The sequence below is a fragment of the Triturus cristatus genome, chromosome 9 (assembly GCF_964204655.1).
Source record: "Triturus cristatus chromosome 9, aTriCri1.1, whole genome shotgun sequence".
Lineage (NCBI taxonomy): Eukaryota > Metazoa > Chordata > Amphibia > Caudata > Salamandridae > Triturus > Triturus cristatus.
In genome coordinates this window covers 28,625,048-28,647,108 of record NC_140592.1, presented here as the reverse complement: position 1 = coordinate 28,647,108, position 22,061 = coordinate 28,625,048, and the positions used below count along the sequence as shown (strand labels likewise).

The window sequence follows — 22,061 nt, the reverse complement described above, 5'->3', positions numbered from 1 at the left end:
GCGTCTTTGGAACTTGCTACCCGTCTCCTTACACAGGCGCTCTAATCTTCATAAATTTAGGAAACTGTTGAAAATTGCACTTTTTAATAACTGAGTGTTCCATTATCCTCTGTTTCTTCTGCTGTCAGTGCAGAGATAGCCCTCGAGGGGTGATTCCAGTGCTCTACAAATTCTTCATTCATTCATAGCAGTGTGTATGGTCTGGGTGCCGTCATCTCTCAACGTGACGGTGACAAAGATTCAGCAATCAGATTTACTTCTAGAAGATTAACTGATGTTGAAACCAGATACTCTGTCATTGAAAAGAAATGCTGGCTCGTGCATGGAGAGTAGAAAAGTTTAAATCATATGATTGTGGTAGACCGTTCTGCTTGCAAATTGAACACAGACCATTAGTTGATATTCTTCAAGGGATCAAGAAATCTACTGCTAGATTGGCACAGCTTGTTGTGAAACTCTTGGAATTCAATTTTGAAGTAATTTCTATACCTGGGGAAAGAATTATAATTCTGAATGCCTATCAAGATTACCAGTTGTTAACAACTCAGATCAGCTTATGGAGGGTGAAGTAGAAGAATGTATGGTGGCAAAAGTTGAAGCTCGTGTGGTGTGTGTGAATCTAGGTGAGTGGTGCAATGTTTTAGGGTCTGATAACATGCTTCAGAAGGTCATGACATTTCTGTTGAATGGTTGGCCTAAAGGGAAGAATCTGGTGTTGAATTTACAACCTTTTCGGAAGATTTCAGATGGATTGTTCCTAGAGAGTGGCATTTTAGTCAGAGGAGGCAAGTTAATTCCTCCTAATTGATACAGGCACAAGATTGTTGAAACGGCGCATAAAGCACATCTGGGCATGACGACCACTAAAAGAATTATAAGGGCCATGTATTGGTGGCCTTCCAAGGACGGTGACAGAGTTGTGTGTGAGTATCTTCAATGTTGTTTCAGTGGTAAACATCTTGTGATCTTGTGGTTTTTGGAGATAACATTGGAGAAGTCTGAGATTTCAAGCATGTCATTAAGTTGAGGGGTGTACTCCTGTTAAGTACGAATTACACAATGTACCTTTTAATGTCAGGAGTGACCTGTCTAAAATGTTGTCTCAAATGCAACTGGATGGCATTATTATTACCGGTAGAGGCCACTTTATGGTTGTCACCGGTTGTTTTGGCCAAGAAGAGATCTGGTGAACTACACCTATGTATTGATTTGGGGAGTATGAATGATGCCATACGGGTGGAGAATTGTCCTATTCCATGGATTGCGGACCTTATTACAGTGGTGGGTCTGGCCAAATGGTTTCAAAATTGGATTTAAAGGCAACATATCATCAGGTGATCTTGGCTAAGGATTCATGCCATTTGACTGCTTTTGTGAATACAGGTGGTACCTTCCAATTTTGTAGAATGCCACTTGGTCTAGCCTCCGCTGTGTCTGTGCTTCAAAAGATCACAACACAATTCTCCATGGTATAAAAAACCTGGTGCTGTTCCATGAAAACATCTCAGTGTTCACAAATTCCCCGGATGAACATGACATTGTTTTACAGCATGTACTGAATGTCTTCAGAAGTAAAGGTGTAACCTTGTGATAGGAGAGTGTGTTTGCTGTAAATAAAATTGAATATCTGGGTCACATATACTTGTCGGAGGGTGACAAGCCTAAACCTGGTTTGGTTGATGGCATTGTGAAAACTCCACATCCCAAGGACAGGAATCAACTTAGGTATTTTTGGGGAATGTGTAAGTTTTATTCTAAATTCATGTGTAATGTTTCTGATATGACAGATTGTTTTAGAAATCTGTTGCAGAAAAATTCTGAATTAGTTTGGTTTACCGAACATCAGCAAAATGTTGAACTCGCCAAAAAGATTATTGTCTCAGCTCCATCACTACAACCTTATGTGAAAGGGCTTAGGATAGTGATCACAGTGGGTGCAAGTGTTCATGGTGTGGGAGCTGTACTCTCTTAATGTGAAGGTGACAAAGAATTAACAATTAGATTTGCTTCCAGAATACTAACTGATGTTAAAACCAGATACTCTGTCATTGAAAAGAAATGCTGGCCTGTACGTGGAGAGTAGAACAATTTAAACCATGTGTTTGTGGTAGACTGTTCTGCTTGCAAACTGACCACAGACAATTAGTTGATATCCTTCAAGCGATCAAGATCAAGAAATCTACTGCTATTTTGGCACGTCTTGCTGTGAAATTCTAAGAATTCAATTTTGAAGTCATTTATATACCAGGGGAAACAATTGTAAGGGTGATTGCCTGTCAAGATTAACTGTTGTTAAGAACTCAAATCAACTTATGGAAGATGATTTGGAAGAATGTATGATTGCAAAGTTGAGGATCAAGTGGTGTGGGCAAATCTAGGTGGGTGGCACAATGCTTTAGAGTCTGATTACGTGCTTCAGAAGGTCATGGAGTTTGTGTTGAATAGTTGGCCTAAACAGAAGAGTCTGATATTGAATTTACAACTTTTTTGGAAGATTGTAGATGAATTGTCCCTAGAGAGTGGCATTTTAGTGAGAGGAGACAAGTTCATTCCTCCTAGTTTTTACAGGCACAGGATTGTTGAAACAGCACATGCAAGACATTTGGGCGTGACGGCCACTAAAAGAAGAATAAGGGCCATGTTTTGGTGGCCTTCCATGGATGGTGACAGAGTTGTGCGTGAGTGTCTTCAATGTTGTATGAGTGATAAACATCTTGTGACATCAGTCCCAGAAACTTGAATGTCTTTTAGTCCTGCTAAAGTATGGAAAAAGTGCCTTTTGACTTCATAGGGCCTATCATGTTTTACCTGTCCACTTGAGATATTTGATTCTGTTAACTGACCACTTCTCCAGATGGGTGGGGGTGAAAGGTGTTGTAGAGCCTAAAGTGTGATCACATTTTTTAAAAGTTTTTTTTTATAAAGAAGGCATTCTGACTGTAGTGTTGTCTGACAATGGAGTGCAGTTCACGTCTACAGTTATGCAGGAGTTTTTCAAGAACTATGGAATTAAACAGACTCATACTGGATAGGTTCCATAAAGGTACTAGTAGAAAGTATTCCGAGTGCATTGAAGTCTCAGGTTATTTGTGAAGAAGCAGTCAGGGATACCACATGGGCGTATTGCACCACTCCGCATTTCGTTACAGGTCAGATTCCCTTTGAAGTGATGAGGGGAAAAGTGTGAGATCAAGCCTTTTCCCTGGATGGGTTTCTGATTATCTGGATGTGGTTGTTAATGTACAGGAGGTATCTGAAAAGGCAAAGGTAGCAAGCGATAAAGTAGCAAGGATGAGAGTTGGGGATGGGTTGGCTTTGATGAAAAGGCACAAGAATGCGATGTGGGTAAGTTCAGGTGACTGGAATCACATCTCTTTATTGTTGAGAAAGGGGTTGTCAAATTTCAGAGAGCCCCTACAGGTGAGGAGAACGCGTGGCAATTATTTTCAAGTTTCCAATGGCCAGTGGTGGAATTTGTCATGTTTTGCCAAAGTGAATAAGGGTAATTTATGCCTTTGGAGTTTAATGTGGATGATACTGAAGGAGAATCTGTGTTGGATACATAATCCAGTAGCAGTGACGGATTGTTAAGAAGGAGTTCCAGTGTAAGGAAATTTACCTAAGAAATGCTTGGACTATTTTTTGTTTGTTTAGTTTTAATTGTTGTGTTTCCCTGTGTATTTGTTGCATTGTTATTTTTTTTGGGGGGGGGGGGGTACAATAGGTGACAGTGTTACATGGGTATAAGTGTATTTTTTATTTGTGCTGCAAATAAAAAAGGGGGAGATGTGGGGTACATGTGTATTAGTGGTGTAGAGCTAAATGTGGTGTGTGTCTTTACTTTGTTAGGCTGGTGACATACTTAAGGTTCCCTTGTGACATGCAAGTGTTCTGAAAGAGAACTCACTAATGAGACAGCCAGAGAAGTGGTAGTGGACTGGTTATGTCTTCTGGGCTCTTTGTACTTATAACTTGAATTTCTGCTTTGTTTCAATAAACCTTAAATGGTTTTACATTGTGCATGTTGGTGTCTGCCTCACTTCAAGTCACAGGGGAATTAGACGCTTGTGACCTTGGGGAGATCTTTGGGTCTTACAGGTCCCTAAATCATTGTCCTTTACTTGTTTCCCGCTTTAGCGATGATGGAAATACAAGTAAGATTGAAGATCATTTGGAGTCATAAATCAGCATCTACACAACCCTACTACTCCCAGTAAAACGCATGGGCCTGCATAGCAAACATTTTTCCGTTCGTTGCCGTGAGTTGAGGACAGGTCACAACTACTGATGGAAATGAGGATGCTTGAATCGTTCTCTGGGCTTGTGAAATTAATACGAGTTCAACGACCATTGGAAACTTTGAGTCTGTCTGTGATAGAATTTGCAGCAAGTCTTACCACCATTTCTCACCATGGTGGAGCACTATGGCCTTATTTAAAGTTTGGTAGATGGGTGGACCTTCAGAAATGTGACTGTATTTTATCTGCCTTTTTACAAATGCAGTTGGATGCAATGCACTTGTAATAAGGCAGACGGGATATCAGTCATGTCTGTGAAGGAGTAACCGGCGTGCCAAACTCTAAATCAGGCCTGTAATTACTTCTCCAAACACTAATTCAGATGCATTTGGCCCTGAGGGGTTTTTTTACTATTATTGCACCTTTTACTGCAACCAACCAAGGGCATCTGTCACATGTGATGAACCAAAAACTTACATGTTTGACCTCACTTCTGCACAGTAATGTGGCAAAGAATCTATATCAGTAGACAGATCCCATATTGATGAAGGGCATCACCCCAGTGTTTGTAAGATGGTACTTTCTGAAAATGACCCTGAACTACTTTGTAATTTTTGGAAGTACAATGGAGGATTCACCCTAGCGTGAGATAGCACATTGAAGCCTGATGACGTCTCCCCCAGCCTTATCCCTCCCCAGCTTTATCACACCTCTTAAAACCCTGTGAGGAAATCCATTGTTTTCCCTCATAATCATCATTTATTTGCTGGGGACGTCTGTGTAGTATCCTGTATATGTATTTATCTTGTTGCTTTCTCCCTAGCTGCTCAGCCAGTGTGAATGTGCTGCGTGGAATTTTGGTGTGGTGACGATGGATGGAATGTTTGGTTGCCTGTGAGGTGAGGAGTGACAGTTGGAGTATGAACTGAGCAGCAGGCAGGCTGCTCCCGGTGGGGCTCCTCCACATGACCTTAACTACCAGCAACTAAGAGTAAACCAACTTAAACTGCAACTCGGCAACTGGACATCATTTTTACCTTTTGTCAAGGATCTGGAGACAAATCTATGTGTTACTACTGCTATAGCTGAAGCCTCCACTCATAAGAAGACAGAGAAATCTAGTAACGTTCAGAAACTGAGAAACATGCCTGTGGACTGAAGCACCATGCCTGGATGCCCCACCAGTGTCCTGTGTACAGCGGACAGCACTGCCAGGGCGTGCTTCATGGTCATCATGTGTTTAATTTTCAATCATGGTGTCAACTGGACATTCTTACTAGCGTGATGGACTTTCAGCATTTTCTTTTGTGAACAATTACCAGCAAGCCTGTTACAGTGTTTGTCTTTTTGATTAGACCATTCAAATGGACAATGCCAAATGATGTTTGCAAGAGTTGCAAATCCTTGCAACATTACAGTCTCATAGACTATTTTCAGGGGTGTCACAGGCTGCATGGTCATCGTCAATGCTGGTGCCTTGGATTCGTAATGGAGCCAGTAGCAAAAGTGCCCACATGCTTTTATTGTCTTTGGTGATCTTGCCATTGCCTTGCCTGAAGCAAACATTAAAAAAAAACATTTAAAAAAACATTACCTGTGTGCGCAAGGCTCCAGGGTTTCTTTTGCGAGTATGAGTCCTCTTGTGCTTGCGATTCCTCGCTGTTGCCGTGAGTGCGAGCCTTGGCGCTGTGTGAACATGTCCATGTCCATGTGACTATGGGCCATATGTAGGTAATTTCTATTTACCGATTCCTAAATACCGAATTTTACCGATTCGGCATTTAAGAATCGGTAAATAGAATGTAGGTAAAAAATCGGTAAATTTTGGTAATATTCGTTATTACCAATTCGGTATTTACCGAATCGGTAATAAGGCATACCTTCCCATTCATTTCTATGGGCCTGGAGGCCCATAGGAATGAATAGGAAGCCATTCACTATCACCGATTCGGTAAATACCGAATCGGTAATAGGGGGAGCATATTCAAGGGTGGCAGGGTGTCACATTGACACCCTGTTGCACCCCTGAATCGTGCATGTGCGCACATGTGGCGCACATACATGCCCTAAGGGCATGTATGTCTGCCACATGGCACTTTTAAAAAAACACAAAATTGCTTTTGAAAAGGTATTCGGTATTTACCATCAACTTGTAGTTGGTGGTAAATAACGAATCCTTAAACCAAAAATGCACTCACTTGAGTGCTCCCTACATAGGATTTAAGGATTCAGTAATTTACCAATTCGGTATTTTACCAATTTCTTAAAATACCGAATCGGTAAATTACTGAATCCTTCAATCCAGCCTCCTACATCTCAAAGGGCTGAATACCGGTCGGTAACGGAAAATTTACCGATTTTCGGCCGTTAGCGACCGGTATTAGCCCACCTACATATGGCCCTTGGTCTTCCTCTCACTCCATCGGCAAGTGCTGTACTGCGACAATTGGCACACCCACGAGCCTGCAGACACACGGTACCCTCCACCACTGCACGCTGCCATCTTGGTTGTGGAGCCAGCTCGCAAGCCTCCGGGCTAGGCGGTTCTTCGTGTTTGCCAGCAGTAGCATGTCGAAGTGAGCCAGGATGTTTCTGCCGGCGTGATCGGGGTGTTGCGACCAGCGGGTGTTTACAGATAGTCTACACTTTAAGACTCACGGTAATCAGAGGGTAAGCCGGGCAAATCTAATCATAACAAACTCTGCTCAAGCGTCTGCCATCTCATCACGACTTCTCTCAGTGTGCATGCGGGTCAGGAAAATACCTGCGCACACACAAGGAAGAGGCGCAGGCAGACTGTGGACAGCGCATCTTTCTGACTGTTCATATGCTTGGAATGCTGTGTGCTCACATGTGCTGCACAATGTATCAATGTTTCATGGTGCTCCCTCTTCGCACCAAGACAGCCATCTGGACAACGCCATGTTCTATGATTTGGCATTTTGTCCACAGAAATGTCAGAGATGATCTCTTGTCCCTGTTTTGTCCAGTGTGCAGTATACTCGGATGAAAGGTCGCTCACCAGGAACTTTCTTTCCTTCTGCAGACTGTTGACCGGTACCATCATTGAGTTGTTTTTTGGTTTCACAATTGTCTGCCTTATTTTCCTTGTTGACTTGCTTCCAGAATGCTATCTTTCTAAGAGTTCATTGCAGTAGCATACTATGTTTTTAAAAAAAAAACACTCTCTGATGTTTAAGGGTCATACTAGGGAGTTGACAAATGTGGTTACACTCATTCGGTGTGAGATGTTCCTTCTGTCTTGTGGCGGCTGATATTGCCGTTACTGTGGTGATGCGGTTACATATGTATTTGCATAGTGGAAATACATTTCTGGTATCCAGGTGTTCTTTTATTTCAGGTTGATAGTCAACATTTTTGCATTACGTTGACGCTAGTTTTCTTCATTTATAGTTTACATATCCCTTACACTTGGGATTGTGTTACGGCTAGGTTTTTCCCATTTTCAAAGTGTGTTTGTGCACTCTTACATGAGGAATGACTAAGTGGGTGGTGTGCACCCATTTGTATGTTAGTCACTAGACACCCATACTAGAGGGAGGGAAATCGGTGATAGTCGGTTTTCTACAATTTTTCATTACAGATCCTTACATTAGGGGTGCCTGAAAGGCTACTTGCCTCTTTTAGACAGTTCAAGTTTTATACCCATTCATGAGGGATGATTGGACCGTGTGTAAGTCACCCTGTGCTACACGTTTTGCTTGACAGTGTGTAAGTCACCCTGTGCTACACGTTTTGTTTGACCGTGTGTAAGTCACCCTGTGGTACACGTTGTGTTTGCTGCCCTTAGGTTAGGAGCGGCTGTATGGGCTGGTGACACCCATTTTCAGTTTTCCCCAATCTTCCTTAGATAAAGGATGTTGGTTGAATGTGAGTGTCACCTGTTCTTACAGGTTACTAAACTTGCACTTATTTTGGGGACGTTTGTTCCGATGTACTACACCCATTACTCTTATGTTATACCTGTGTGTCAGTCGTTCATACGACTAGTTTCTGTCATGCTGTGTTGGGCCTCTTTTCTTTCCTCTCTGGCTAGTGGGTGTGGCTGGTGGTAGTCATAGATGCGATTGTGTCGATATCTAACATGTTGTTTCTTCTGCTATGTTTTATATCATATTTTATTAAATTCATAGAGGGGAGGAAGAGTGATATTTTATCCTGTATATTTATCAATGCATTTTCTCTATTATCCTCTATATTTATCAATGCATCTTCTTCATCTTATCTTGTTCTTTTATCTATTGCATCTACTTCATTCTCACTTGTATATTTTTCTGTGCATCTCCTTTATATTGTTCTTTAATGGTTACTGTGCGTTTTCATTGTATATGTATTACGGCTCTTTCAGGTTTATGCTTTATTCCTGCTTGCATATGTGTACTTTAGTATAATTTCTCTTTTTATGGTTCTTCTTGTTAAAACCTTATTCAGGTTTGCAGTTTCATTTTTGTGTTATATAAGAGGGGAGGATATGTAGTAGCCTGTATATGTATTTATCCTGTGTGAAAGTGCGGCATGGAACGTTGGTGTGATGGAGATGGACGGGATGTTTGGGTGCCTGTGAGGTGAAGTGAGACAGTTGGGGTATGGGCTGAGCAGCAGGCAGGATGATCCTGGAGTGGCTGCTCTACATGACCTTAACTACCTGCAACTAAGACTAAATAAACCTACTTAAGCTACATCTCAGCCACTGGACATCATCATTTCAATCTGTTATTTTATCTTTGCAATATTTGAGGCCTGTTGACCAGACCTGATCTACATGCGTGTGCTCTGATATTAAATCAGATACATTGGTTTGAAAAAACGTAATTTTTGTGGAAATGTTTTGTGAAATTGCATAGTTCGGTTATACAACATACGCTTGCAGGGAATATATAATCCATTTGTAACTAGAAAGATGAGATGCTTAAAAAGCCATGTTGTCTGCAGCAGGCTGCCAAGCCCGCTCTTAAAAGTATAACATGAACAAAATACTTGTCTCACACATTTAGCGAGCAAACCATGAACTTCACATTTTCAAAGCATGGGCCATCTAGTATGAGAAAATCATTGCCCGCTTGGAGAAAAACCAAATGGCAAGTTACAACTGGTCATTGCTACATCCTGCCCTTGTGAAACTTCTTCCCTGTGCCCAAGGAGTGAAGAACACACTTGATGGAGCAGGATTTCGTGAAAATATGCCTGCTCGGATTGAAACCCTCAGTAACATTCATTAACAGTGTGCTGTGAAAAGAAAACTGAAATAAGGGGAAATGCTTTTGCGCATGTCTGTACTAATGCATGGAACTAGGGCGCAGACGCTTTTGGCTAAAGAAAAATGAAAGACTAATGCTGCTTTTGTGCGCGTTAATAATATTTTGCTAGGAATAAGATGGGTTGTGCATGGGTTAGTGCAGTGCTGGGATGGTGTGCAATGAAATTTCATTTCATGAAAATAATAAATGTTTGTGTTTGTTTTCTGTAGACAAGCAAGCATGGGCCTACTTTCCTGCATGCCAGTCTGGGGTTAATATTTGATAGAAAAAATAAACTGACCAAAAGAGGGTTTTGAGATACAAGAGAGAACGCAAAGGCTGTGCGTGACCTTCATAGTGTACTGTGTGATTGCCAAGCTACGGAAAAGAAATTGTGATAATCAGTGGAACCAAGCAACTTCCTTCTTGAGATGGCAGAGGCAAACAATCTTGTTACATGAAATGTGCTGCAGGAAATATGTACTATGATTGTGTTCAAAGTTGTTTACTGGGAAGAATCTGTCGTAATGCTGCAAGTTTAAGACAAAAAAACATTGAATACAATCGTCATGTTGAGAATGGTGTGACAGTACACCCCCATCCTTAGCCAATGAAAGACAGAGTTTGTTCTCATATTGAAACAAATGTGGGTTGGACATTTGGGTTTTCAGGGTATAACTGAGGTGCATGGTGGGCGGGGGTTGGTGTAGGATTTGGTCAGCTAGCGGGAGATCGTCGCTTTGCTGTTTCCAGATAGAGGCCTAACTGTTTCCTGATTTCTGACTATGGGCCCGATTCACAGAACTAACTTAAGACAAAATCCTAAACTTACTACCATTTTGGTATTCACAGAAGGCACTTACTCATTTTGGTATTCACAGAAGGCACTTACTCATTTCGGTATTCACAGAAGTTAGGAGTCCTAACTTTAGGACTCCTAAATGCCTTCTGTGAATACCGAAAGTCTTAAAATTAAGATTTTTCGCAGTTTAGTAGTAGTATAGTTAGGACTCCTAACTTTAGGACTCCTAAATGCCTTCTGTGAATACCGAAAGTCTTAAAATTAGGATTTTTCTCAATTTAGTAGTCCTCAGTACATGGGCCTTTGTCTGTGTAAAATTATTGATCCCTGATCGCTGGATCAGTTTTGCTACCAGAGGATGGTTTATTATTGATTAGTTTGGCAATAATTATTGATTTATTGTTTATTAATATGAAAAGTTAGTGTCTTTGTTTTATGTTGTCTGGAAGTACGGGTACGGAGTTACCTAAGATCCCGGGATGATGTTATTTTAGCGTAAGTGGCAGGGGAATAGTGTGGAAAGGTATCACACTGCAGAAGTACTTTGTTGTTGTAATATCAAACAGTGAAAGGCTGTTGATGTTAATTAGGGACTTCTTTGATTGAAAGAAGATTGCATGAAAACGTGAAAGGTCCGCTTCCGAAACTCTGGCCTTACATTCCCAAAGGAGTACCAAGACCACTTTCTGAAAGGAAAGTCCTCTTCCGAAACTTTGGCTAGTATCCTTAGAGGAGTACCAAGACCTCCTTTAACTTGATTGAGAGTAGAGTAGAGCTTCTGCTAGAAGTGAAAGAATCTTTTTGAATAATGAAACTATCTCTTTAGTGGAGCAGACAAAGTAGCATTGTTTTGTGTTGTTTCTAACAAGAATTTAGTCTATAAAATACATTGCCATATTATTCTGTAAAGGGAGGGTCAGTAGCAGGAGTAATACTGACGTCACAAAAAGCATGGCATTAATCTGGCAGGGGGTGCGTAGTGAGTCATGATTGGTTGGTTGCTGTCGGCTGTGCTGGTATTGTTTAGAATAGTGGATACGTAGGGAGCCATGATTGGTTGGTTGCTGTGAGTCGTGCTGGTATTCGACGAGCGTAAGCAAATAGAATAAGCAGAATTACGGAAGGATTTTGTTTTGTTTGCTGAAATATTTAGCGTAGAAGGAGTTGAAAAATGAAGATGGTAAAAAGAATAAAAGATTTCTTCAAAAAAGACAAGTCGATAGTTACTAGAGAGTGACTTCCTGGACCTCCTCCAAGATCGTCTGCTTCTTTTATGATGTTGGAAAGTGGGTATCATACGTGTACATGGTTAGAGAACTGGATGAGATATACAGAAGATGATGGAGTTTTAGCTTTTCCAGAGCATGATATATTTAATGTAAGTATTTTGGAGAACTTGAGGAGACAAATGAATTTATTGAAGCCAAATCCTACACCTATGCAAAATGAAGCGCTTGAGGAATGGGTACATGAGGCATATAAACGGGAGAGAGACAGGAATGGAATAAAATACCGGAATATAATATCAAGGTATTCTGAGGTTATATGGGATGATCAAATGAAACGAGAAATGTAATTGCAGATGGGTTATATCCGGTAATAGTTGCTGAATATCATGCTGGAGGCAAATATAAAGAGAAAAAGAATAATCTAGAGACTTCAGAAATAGACCCGAGTGAGATTGATGATGAGTTAATGGATGAAATATTATTAAAGAGTCCTCCGCCATATCAGGAAAGATCAGGGGAAACAATTCCAAATGCAACACTATTTGAAATACAAGTTCCTCAGGATCCACAAGCTGCACAAAGTCCACAAGTTTTACAAGCAACACAAGTTCCGGTAGCCTCACAAGTTTCATTAGGTACACAGATGTTGCAGGAGAGTGAGATTGACATATTGAATAAGACAAGAGAAGAGTTAACTCAGAGAATTAGTCAGATGAGTCTGAATGCAGAAGCATTATCAGTACCAGTAACAATTGGTCCTATAGTTCCATTGTATGGGGAGAGTCAAAATATATCGAGAGTACATGCATTGACAATTCCCGTGAATAGTGCCAGGAATGTTAGTGGATCAGAACAAGTGGAGATGAGTACTTCAGTAATTGATTTTCCAGTGAGTGAAAATGTCACTGAAACATCAAAGAGAAGTGTGCAGATGGACTCAAGAAAAATATTGCACAATGTCAGAGGAACAACTCCAGTGTCAGGGAGTTTGGTGGGTCCTTCGCCAGAAGAGATAGATGACTGGATAAGAGGAATGGAAAACAATAAGTCTCAATCGAATATAGATGTAGGTAGACTGAGAGTGGATCTGGAAGAAATTATTATTGGTACAATAAGTCCAGAGAGATTGATTAAGTACCGAGATGAGTTATTTTTGTGTAAAAATATTACATGGAAAGCAAAGAATCTACATGAGAGGTTGGCAGAAGCTGCACAAGCATATGGAGTAGACATAGAGAAATCTAAAGTTTTGCAAAAAAATGTATAGACTGGATTTTACTGATAAAGATTTGGAGAGTTTGAATAAGTCTGGCAAATGTTTGCAAATAAAAGAATTAATGAATATTTTGAAGAAATGGGGTGATTTAGAATGGTGGAAAGGTAGATGGGCAAAAAAGAAGGAAGATGTGCTTGCATGTAAAAATGCGTCTTTATTTCCATTAAGGGAAACAGAACAGGCTGAAATTGAATGCCTGATAAGAGAAGTTCCGGGTAGTGGATATGTTCACGTTCCTTGGACAAGGCAGGATATATTATCCTTTACAAATGATTTTCCCAGGTTGAGAGAGAAACCTGTCGAGTGGTACAAGCAGGTAGAGAGGTTTGTAAAAGTTTCAAAAGTTTTGTTGGAAGATTTAGATGGCTTGTTTGAAATTGTAGTTCCAGCTGATTTATGGACTGTGTAAAATTACTGTTGATTGGCCAAAAGAAGAATATCCAAGAGATGTGAAAACAGGAGCACCTTCAGAAGAAGTGATGAAAAAATATAATCAAGTAATTACTTTTCTGAGAAGTAAAATTTCTCCAAAAGAAACAGATTGGGTTTAAATTGACAAAACAACACAGGAACCCAAAGAATCGGAACATGCTTATTATGAGAGGTTGTTACAGGTGTTTAAACAGTATAGTGGTTTTGAGAGTATAGGTGACAAAGATATGGGACACTTTGTATATAGGTTTGTTTTTGAATTAAAACCCAAAATTAGTAACATGATTCAGCAACATTTGATTTGTTGGCAGAGTAAAAGAGTTAATGAGATTCTGAGATATGCTAAATATTGTAGTGATGATATGGAATCAAGGCATAAGAAGTTGAAAGAGAAAATGATGTGGGCACAGGTGAAAGTGGCAGATCAGAAAGATGGAAACAATGGTTCTCAAACGGGTTTTCAGATGAAAGGACAAAATCAAACTTCAGAATGATCAGGTACCAAATGGAGGTAAAGGTAGAGGTAGGATGAATAGATAAGAATTGAAAAAGAAATTTCCTTGTCATGCGTGCGGAAAGTTTGGACATTGGAGGACTGAGTGTAAATCTTTGCTAAGAAATAATGGAATGAATCAAAATTTCAATACGCAGATGCAGAATGAGGTGGATGTGAATCAACAATAGCAACAACAGCAGCAGATAGCTACACCACAGGTACCACAAGTACAGGTGCCTCAAGCTCCTACGCCAAATAATGTGAATGCTCAAGTACAGAGATACAGTGCGAATGCTGGATTTCACGCAGGTGAACAAGTCAGTAAGAATCAAAATGTACAAGTGGTTTCACAATATTTGTTGCAATGTTCAGAGTGATTCAGACTCATCTCAATGTCAGTGCCTGAGGGCGGAGGAAGAGTGCGTAGTTGGCGCATCTCTAGAGGTAGATCAATCAGGTCCTTTTGTTGATGGAAAAGTGGAAGGTAATGATATTACATTCCTTGTGGACACTGGTGCTACCCGTTCTACTGTGAGAGCATCAGAAATTCCTAACCTACCCCTCTAGGGAGAAACTTTCCAAGTTGTAGGAGTCTCAAATAATATATATCGATAACAAAACCAATAGAGGTTCATATTGGAAAATTCAGAGACATGCATCGGTTTGTAGTATGTGATACAAGCCTGGGGAACCTTTTAGGCAGGGACTTGTTATGCAAGATGAATTGCACCATCTATTGTACGCCAGATGGTATTGCTTTTCAAACACCAGATGAGGATGTTTCTTTTAAAATGATGTTAGCGAAACAAGGGACCGAAGTGAATGACTTGTATTCATTGCTTACAGAAAAGGATTTACCTGCAGAGTTGAGAAATACAGTAAGATCTGATGTATGGGATTTAACAGGAAAGGACATTGGTTTGATTAAAGGTGTGGATCCTATTAAGGTTACAGTTAAACCAGGTGCAGTATATCCAAATACACCTCAATACAGGATGAGTCCTGAAATCACAGCAGGAGTGATTCCTCTAATTGATCAAATGATTGAGCAAGGTATTCTAAAAGAAATACCAAGTAGTCCTTGTAATTCACCTATTGATTAAGAAACCAAGTGGAAAATACAGAATAGTACTAGATTTGAGAAAGATTAATAAGATTGTGGTACCCTGTTGTCCAATAGTGCCAAACCTAGCAGTGATTCTTTATCAAATTCCTTGTGATGTAGAATGGTGCATTTTTCTCGATACCTTTACATCCGGATAGCCAATATCTTTTTGCTTTCCGGTTCGGAGACCGTGTTTTGGCATGGTGCCGAGTTACTCAAGGGTATACAGAGAGTCCTTCCATTTATAATCAGATTTTGAAAAAATGTTTGGAGTCATTTATCATGCCAGAAAATTCAATGTTAGTGTACTACATTGAGGACCTGCTAGTGGCATCAAAAACACGAGAGGCCTGTGTGCAGGGCAGGACTGGCCGTAGCGGGCACCGGGCAATCCCCTGGTGCACCGCATGGGCGGGGGCTGGTTTTGGGGCCTTGGGGGCCATTTTTGTTTTGCAAAATCGGCCCTATAACAAAAGCGGCTAAAAACCGGCCCTGGCAAAGAGCTCAGCCGCACCCCAACCCCCGGGGGGGCAGCCGAGCACTTTGTCAGGGCCGTTTTGGTTCCCAGTCCGGCCCTGCCTGTGTGACAGATACAATTGCCTTACTGAATCATTTGGCAGAAGGTGGGCATAAAGTGTCACCAGCAAAATTACAGTTTTGTCAAAAAGAGGTTAAAAATGTAGGACACAAAATTGAGAAAGGAGTTAGAAAAGTAACGTAAGACCGAATTACTTTGATTTTGCAAATGGGTGCTCCTAAGACTCAAAGGGAAGTTCGAATGTTTTTGGGAATGGTTGGATACTGTAGACTGTGGCTCAGTGGGTTTTCACTGATTGCAAAACCTTTACAGAGGTTGACTCATAAAGATGTGGTCGATCCGATTGAATTGGTTGAAGAGTGTATGAAAGCTTTTATTGAATGGCGAGATAGTCTTTGCCGAGCACCTGCATTGGGAATGCCAGATTGCACAAAAGATTTTGCATTGTTCTGTTGTGAAAGAGATGGATGTGCACTTTCAGTCCTAACACAAAAAATGGAATGGCACGTCACCCAGTGGCATATTTTTCTGCTACTTTGGATTCAGTGGCTGCAGCATTACTAGGCTGTTTAAAAGCAGTGGCTACTACTTGTGTGAGTCTAGAGCAGAGTAAAGCAATTATTTTGGGACATCCAGTGAAAGTATATGTGGCACACTCTGTTGAGATCCTGTTAACAAGAACTCAGACATATAGTCGGCTGACTAGATATGAAAGAGTGATTTTGGGTGCTGAAAATGTGACAGTAACGAGATGCACAACATTAAATCCAGCAACTTTATTGCAGAGTTCAAGTTGTGGAGACGTGAAGGATGAAGCAGACCATGATTGTTTGGATGTGACAGAATTGTGCACGAAACCAAGACCTGACATAAAAGATACACCACTAGAAGAGTCAGATAGTGTAATGTTTGTGGATGTATCTTGTCTGAGAGATGAAAAAGGTGCATTGAGTGCTGCTTATGCAGTATGTACAGTGGCTATGGTTCTTGAAACATCCTGTCTGAAGGGGATACATTATGCTCAAATGTCTGAGCTAATTGCTCTGACTAGAGCATGTATAATTGGCATAAATCTGAGAGTAACCATATTCACTGATAGTCAATATGGTTTTGGGGTGGTGCATGATTTTGGTCAGTTGTGGATGCAACAAGGATTTTTGACTTCTTCAGGATCCCCTCCAGAACAGTAAAAATGTGAAGGATTTATTGAATGCAGTACAAATGCCTAAAAAGATTGCTGTGGTTAAATGTTCGCACATAAATCAGGAAATGACTATGTGACAAATGGAAACCGACACGCAGACCAAGTGGCTCATTTCTGTGCACAAAATTCAATTTCAATCAATAGAGGGATGGAGAAAAAAGATACAAATTGCCACTTGATGTTTTCTTCTTTGGAAACATGGGAAGAAATTAAGCAGTTGCAGGAAGAAGCAAATGAGGAAGAAAAAGAATTTTGGATAAAATCAGGTTGTAAAAAGAGAGCAGAAAATGAAGTGTGGGTGTATGTTGATGGAAGACCAGTAATGCAGGATTGTTTACTCTCTCAAATGGCGAAAATGTACCATGGAATTGCGCATGTTGGAAGAGATGCGATGATCAGACTCTTCAAGCAGTCATGGTATAATCCAAAGTTTAGGGTCATTGCAGAGAGTCAATGCCAGAGGTGTATAGTCTGCCAGCAGCAAAATGCAGGTAGAAAGACAGTTGTTAGTTGGGGTCGAATTGGTAAAGCAGCAGGACCATTTACCAGATTACAGTTAGACTTCAATCAATCAATCAATCAATCAGGGAATTGTAAGCGCACTACTCACCCATGAGTGTCTCAAGGCGCGGGGTGGGGGGTATGCCACTCTGTTCAGCCGAAGAGCCAGGTCTTGAGAGTCTTCCTGAAGGTGTTCAGGGAGGGGGCGCATCTGATGTCTGCCGGTAGCTCGTTCCAGGTCTTGGCTGCCATGTGTGAGAAGGATCTTCCGCCTGCTCTGGCTCTGTGGATGTGAGGAGTTTTAGCCAGTGGGAGGTTGGAGGATCGGAGGTTTCTTTTGGGTTTGTGGAAGTTGAGGTATTTGGGTCCATTGTTGTGTAGGCATTTGAAGGCGTGAGAGAGGATTTTGAAGGTGACTCTTTTCTCCACGGGGAGCCAGTGGAGTCTTCGTAGGTGTTGGCTGATGTGTTCATGTCGAGGGATGCCGAGGACGAGTCTGGCGGCAGAGTTCTGTAGTGTCTGGAGTTTGCAGAGTAAGGACTTGTTGATGCCGGCGTAGAGTGTGTTTCCGTAGTCCAGTCTGCTGGCGATGAGTGCGTGGGTGACTGTCTTCCTTGACTCAAGGGGGATCCATTTGAAGGTCTTGCGGAGGATCTGGAGGGTGTTGAAGCAGCTGGAGGTGACGGCATTGACCTGTCGGTTCATGGTGAGAGTTGAGTCGAGTACACGATGCCGAGGTTTTTGGCGTGGGCTGAGGGGGTGGGTGGGCTTCCGAGGGTGGTTGGCCATCAGGTGTTGCCCCATGCTGAGGGAGTGGTTCCAAGGACGAGGACTTCTGTCTTCTTGGCGTTGAGCTTCAGACAGCTGTTGGTCATCCAGACTGCATTGTCTTGCATTCCTTTCTGGAAGTTGAGTTTGGGGGTGGTGGGGTCTTTGGTTAGGGAGAGGTGTCATGGGTGTAGGATACGATGCTGAGGTCGTGTTGTTGGACAATGGATGCCAGGGGGGCCATGTAGATGTTGAAGAGGGTCGGGCTCAGTGGTGATCCCTGTGGGACTCCGCACTTGATTTCCGTGGGATCGGAGAGAAAGGGTGGTAGTCTAATCCTTTGGCTTCTTCCAGTGAGGAATGATCGAATCCAGTCCAGGGCTGTTCCTTGTATGCCAGTGTTGTGTAGTCTGGCGACTAGTGTGCGGCGGGAGTCGTTGTTGAAGGCTGCTGACAGGTCGAGTAGGATGAGGGCTGCAGAGTGGCCTTGGTCTGGGAGGCTGCGGATGTCGTCTGTGGTGGTTACTAGGGCGGTCTCGGTGCTGTGGTTGCTTTGGAATCCGGATTGTGATGGGTCTAAGATGGCGTTCTCTTCGATGAATCGTGTCAGTTCCTTGTTGACTGTTTTCTCTGCAGCTTTGGCTGTGAAGGAGGAGGAGCGAGATGGTCTTTAGATCAGAGGGGTCAGCTGTGGGCTTCTTCAGCAGGGGCCTGACCTCTGCGTGCTTCCAGTCATCTGGGAAGGTGCCTGTTTTGAAGGTGGTGTTGATGATGGGTTGTATTTCAGGTGTGATGGCAGACGCGGCTCTCTGGTAGATGTGAGGAGGGCAGGGGTTGGTGGGAACCCCCAAGTGGATACCTTTCATGGTCGAGGTGGTGTCTTCGGTTGTGATCGGTGTCCAGTTGGAGATGGTGGGTTGGCTGGTGTCTCTAGAGGGGGCGGAGGGGCAGCTGTGGCGTGCGGTGGATGAACAACGAAGTTGTCGTAGAGGTTTTTGATCTTGAGGTGGAAGTAGGTTCCAAGCTTGTCACAGAGGTCTTGGAATGAGGTGATGTCTGTGGCTGTACTGTGTGAGTTGGTGAATTCCTGTATGACATTGAAGAGTTCCTTTGAGTTGGTGGAGTTGGCAAGGATTTTGTTGTGAATGAAGTTCCTCTAGGTTGTTCTGATTTGTGTATGGTAGTCCGTCATGACGTTCTTGTAGGTTGAGTAGTTTTCGGTTCTCTTGGTGTTTCTCCAGTTTTTCTCCAGGCGTCTGCAGGTGCAGGCTGCAGACTTCATTGAACTTCCCCCTTGTAATGGACTGAAATATGTGTTGGTGGTTGTTTGTTTGTCTTTTCGTTGTGTAGAAGCATATCCAACAAGAAGGAATGATAGCTTGAATTTTGCTAAATTGCTTTTAAGAGAGATCATACCCAGATTTGGATTTCCATTCTCTTTAGAAACAGATAGAGGAGCTCATTTCAATAATGAAATAATTCAAATGATTTGTGCTGCATTACAAATTGAGCAAAAACTGCATTGTGCCTATCGACCTGAAGCATCACGAGTGGTCGAACAAATTATTGGCACTATTAAGTCCAGACTATCAAAAGTGTGTGCGTCTACAACACTGAAATGGCCAGATGCTTTATCGCTGTTATTGATCAGTATTAGAAGCATTCCTTATAAAAGGACTGGATTAAGTCCTCATGAAATTTTAATGGGGAGAGCAATGAGACAAGCAATTGTAACAGCAAACAAACTGATGAACATTACTGATGACCTAGTGCTTGATTATTGCAAAGGATTGGCTGATCTGGTGCGTTCTGTGTCTCATCAGGTTGGAGAAATTGCAACCACAACAAAGCCGGATCTAGCACTTGATTTGAGTCCAGGAGAGCAGGTTCTGGTGAAGAAACATGTGAGGAAGTCGTGTTTAGAACCAAGATGGAATGTACCTTACCAAATAATATTGGTAACAACGACAGCAGTAAAGTGTGGTGACTTGCCAAATTGGATTCATGCAAGTGATACAAGAAGAGTCCCAAGTCCAATGGAAAGACGAGAAGAAGAGCGGCAACTAGTAAAGCAAAGAAAAGAACCAGAAGCTGAAGAACATGAAGCTATAGAATCTAATACTACAGATTATGAAAATGCTGCACAAAAAGAAGGACCAAGCACAAGTCGAATAAAGTGGGCACCAGCTACTGGGTCTCAAGAGTGATTGATGAAAATCAAGAGCAAGTTCAACAAAGAAAATAACTGAATAAAAGAACTTGCAAACTTGACAACGAAGCTGAAGAAGCAGTTCAAGTTAAGAAAGCAAGAAAAGGTAATGTGTGGTCAAAAGGAGTGAAAAGACTGAAATACACTCTAGTGAAGAAAAAGCCAGATCAAATAAATGAAATATCAAGGCATACTGAACAAAGTGACTCAGAATAAAATTTTGTACGGAAAATAAAAAGAATAAGAATTCCAAATAAGAAATACACAGCTCCAGAAAGAACATATGTGGTGTTGGAAGAAATTGAAAACACAAAACAAAAAGCAGAAGAAGCAGCTTCTGAGCAAAGTGATCAAAGCAAACTAAAACCACCTTAAAAAGAACTGTGAAAATTAAGGTGCAACAGTTTCAATGAAGAAAATTCATGAAGTTCTAAAAGATTTGAAGAAGAAGAAGATATAAAAAAAAAAGAAAAAGAGGGAGTTAAAGAAGAGAGACATAAAGTGTAAGGATACACTACTCTAGGTGGTTTTTGGATAAGTTTTGTAAGTTTTAGGGTTTTCTCTTAGATTTTGAATTATTTTATATAGTGTCTAAAAATGGCAAAGATAACAGAGACTGGACATCAAAATCATAGTTTTAAACGTAGATGTATTAATGCTCACTGATGTAGTATTTTAATATTAACGTTGATGTGGTTAACACCGATTGTTATTGTGCCTGTTCTAATGGCGACTAATCACAAAAATAATAATAATGATGTGGGAAGTGAGAGAATGGATTTTATTACTAAAGAAAATTCAAACACTTACATAGAAACGATAGAAGATGATATTATTTATCATCATGATAAATCAAATAATGACTTTTCGTTAAATGTTTTTACTAAATTGTTGTATGAATATGTTAACACAATGAATGTGAAAGATTGTCATGTGTGTATGCAATGGAGAAGGTGACATACCATCACCTACCTTTAACTTATGGTGTGTCTTGTAGTGTTTTAACCATTTTGTTCTATGAGAGGGAAGGATTAGAGTATTATTACTCTAATTTCGATTTAATATTTTCTGAAATTCCTATTAGGAGAGATTTAAAAATTGTTTATGGTCCTGTTTATGATTTTCTTTAGTTTTAGGGTGGATATGGGTTTTGGGGTACATGGGAATAGTAAATGTAACCCCTACACTATCCAACACTTTACCTACTGTTAAACTCACTGGAGTAGGAATATCAATTTTTACCCCTACACTATCCAACACTTACCCTACTGTTGCACTCACTGGAGTAGGATTAGTCATTTTTACCCCTGCACTATCCAACACTTACCCCACTGTTACCCTAAAAGTATTATGCATTGTAATGGTATGCATTGTAATGGTATGCGTTGTAATGATATGCGCTGTAATGGTATGTGTTGTAATGGTATGCATTGTAATGGTAGTTTTTAAAAATGTATTGTAATGGCATGCGTCGTAAAATCATGCGATGTAATGGTAGTTGTGATGTAAAAACCGTGTTGTAAAGGCATGCATTGTAATTGTTTGCGTTGTAACGTCATATATTCACTGTCAGCCACCCCCTTATTTTCAACCGTGAGCGGCTCTCCACACATAGCTAGCTGGTAAAGACTCATGAACATGGACAAGATGACCACCAAGATGGAGAACCAAACGGGAGCTCCATCCCCGTAGACAAAGAATTAGCTCCCGATTCTCCCATGCACCTAGCTATGCAAAAACCCCAGTTCTTTTGCCAACCAATATCCACACTCCTACACAAAGCACTGCCACAGGCCCTACACCCATCCAATAGCTGAAGATCGTGTCATGGAATGTGGCGGGCTGAAATAGCAAACTTCCACTTCCCCATTGGAATGAATTTGTGGGAGATTTTGATATCTGCATTTTTCAGGAGACGTGGAGCTTGGTCCCATTACACAAAGCTGGTTACACCTGTTTCCATACACCCGCAACTTCTGTCGGGAGAGGGCACCCGTCAGGGGGC

General features: G+C 41.3%; 1 protein-coding gene across 1 annotated transcript in view; it reads right to left on the bottom strand.

The window, feature by feature from the left end:
• Window positions 1-5,699, bottom strand: part of LOC146797303 (IgGFc-binding protein-like) — a 230,153-nt gene extending 224,454 nt beyond the window's left edge. Inside the window, exon 1 of the mRNA XM_085627587.1 lies at window positions 5,558-5,699. Coding sequence (XP_085483713.1) covers window positions 5,558-5,699 — 142 coding nt within the window. The remainder of the gene's footprint in view (window positions 1-5,557) is intronic.
• Between the last annotated feature and the right edge of the window lie 16,362 nt (window positions 5,700-22,061).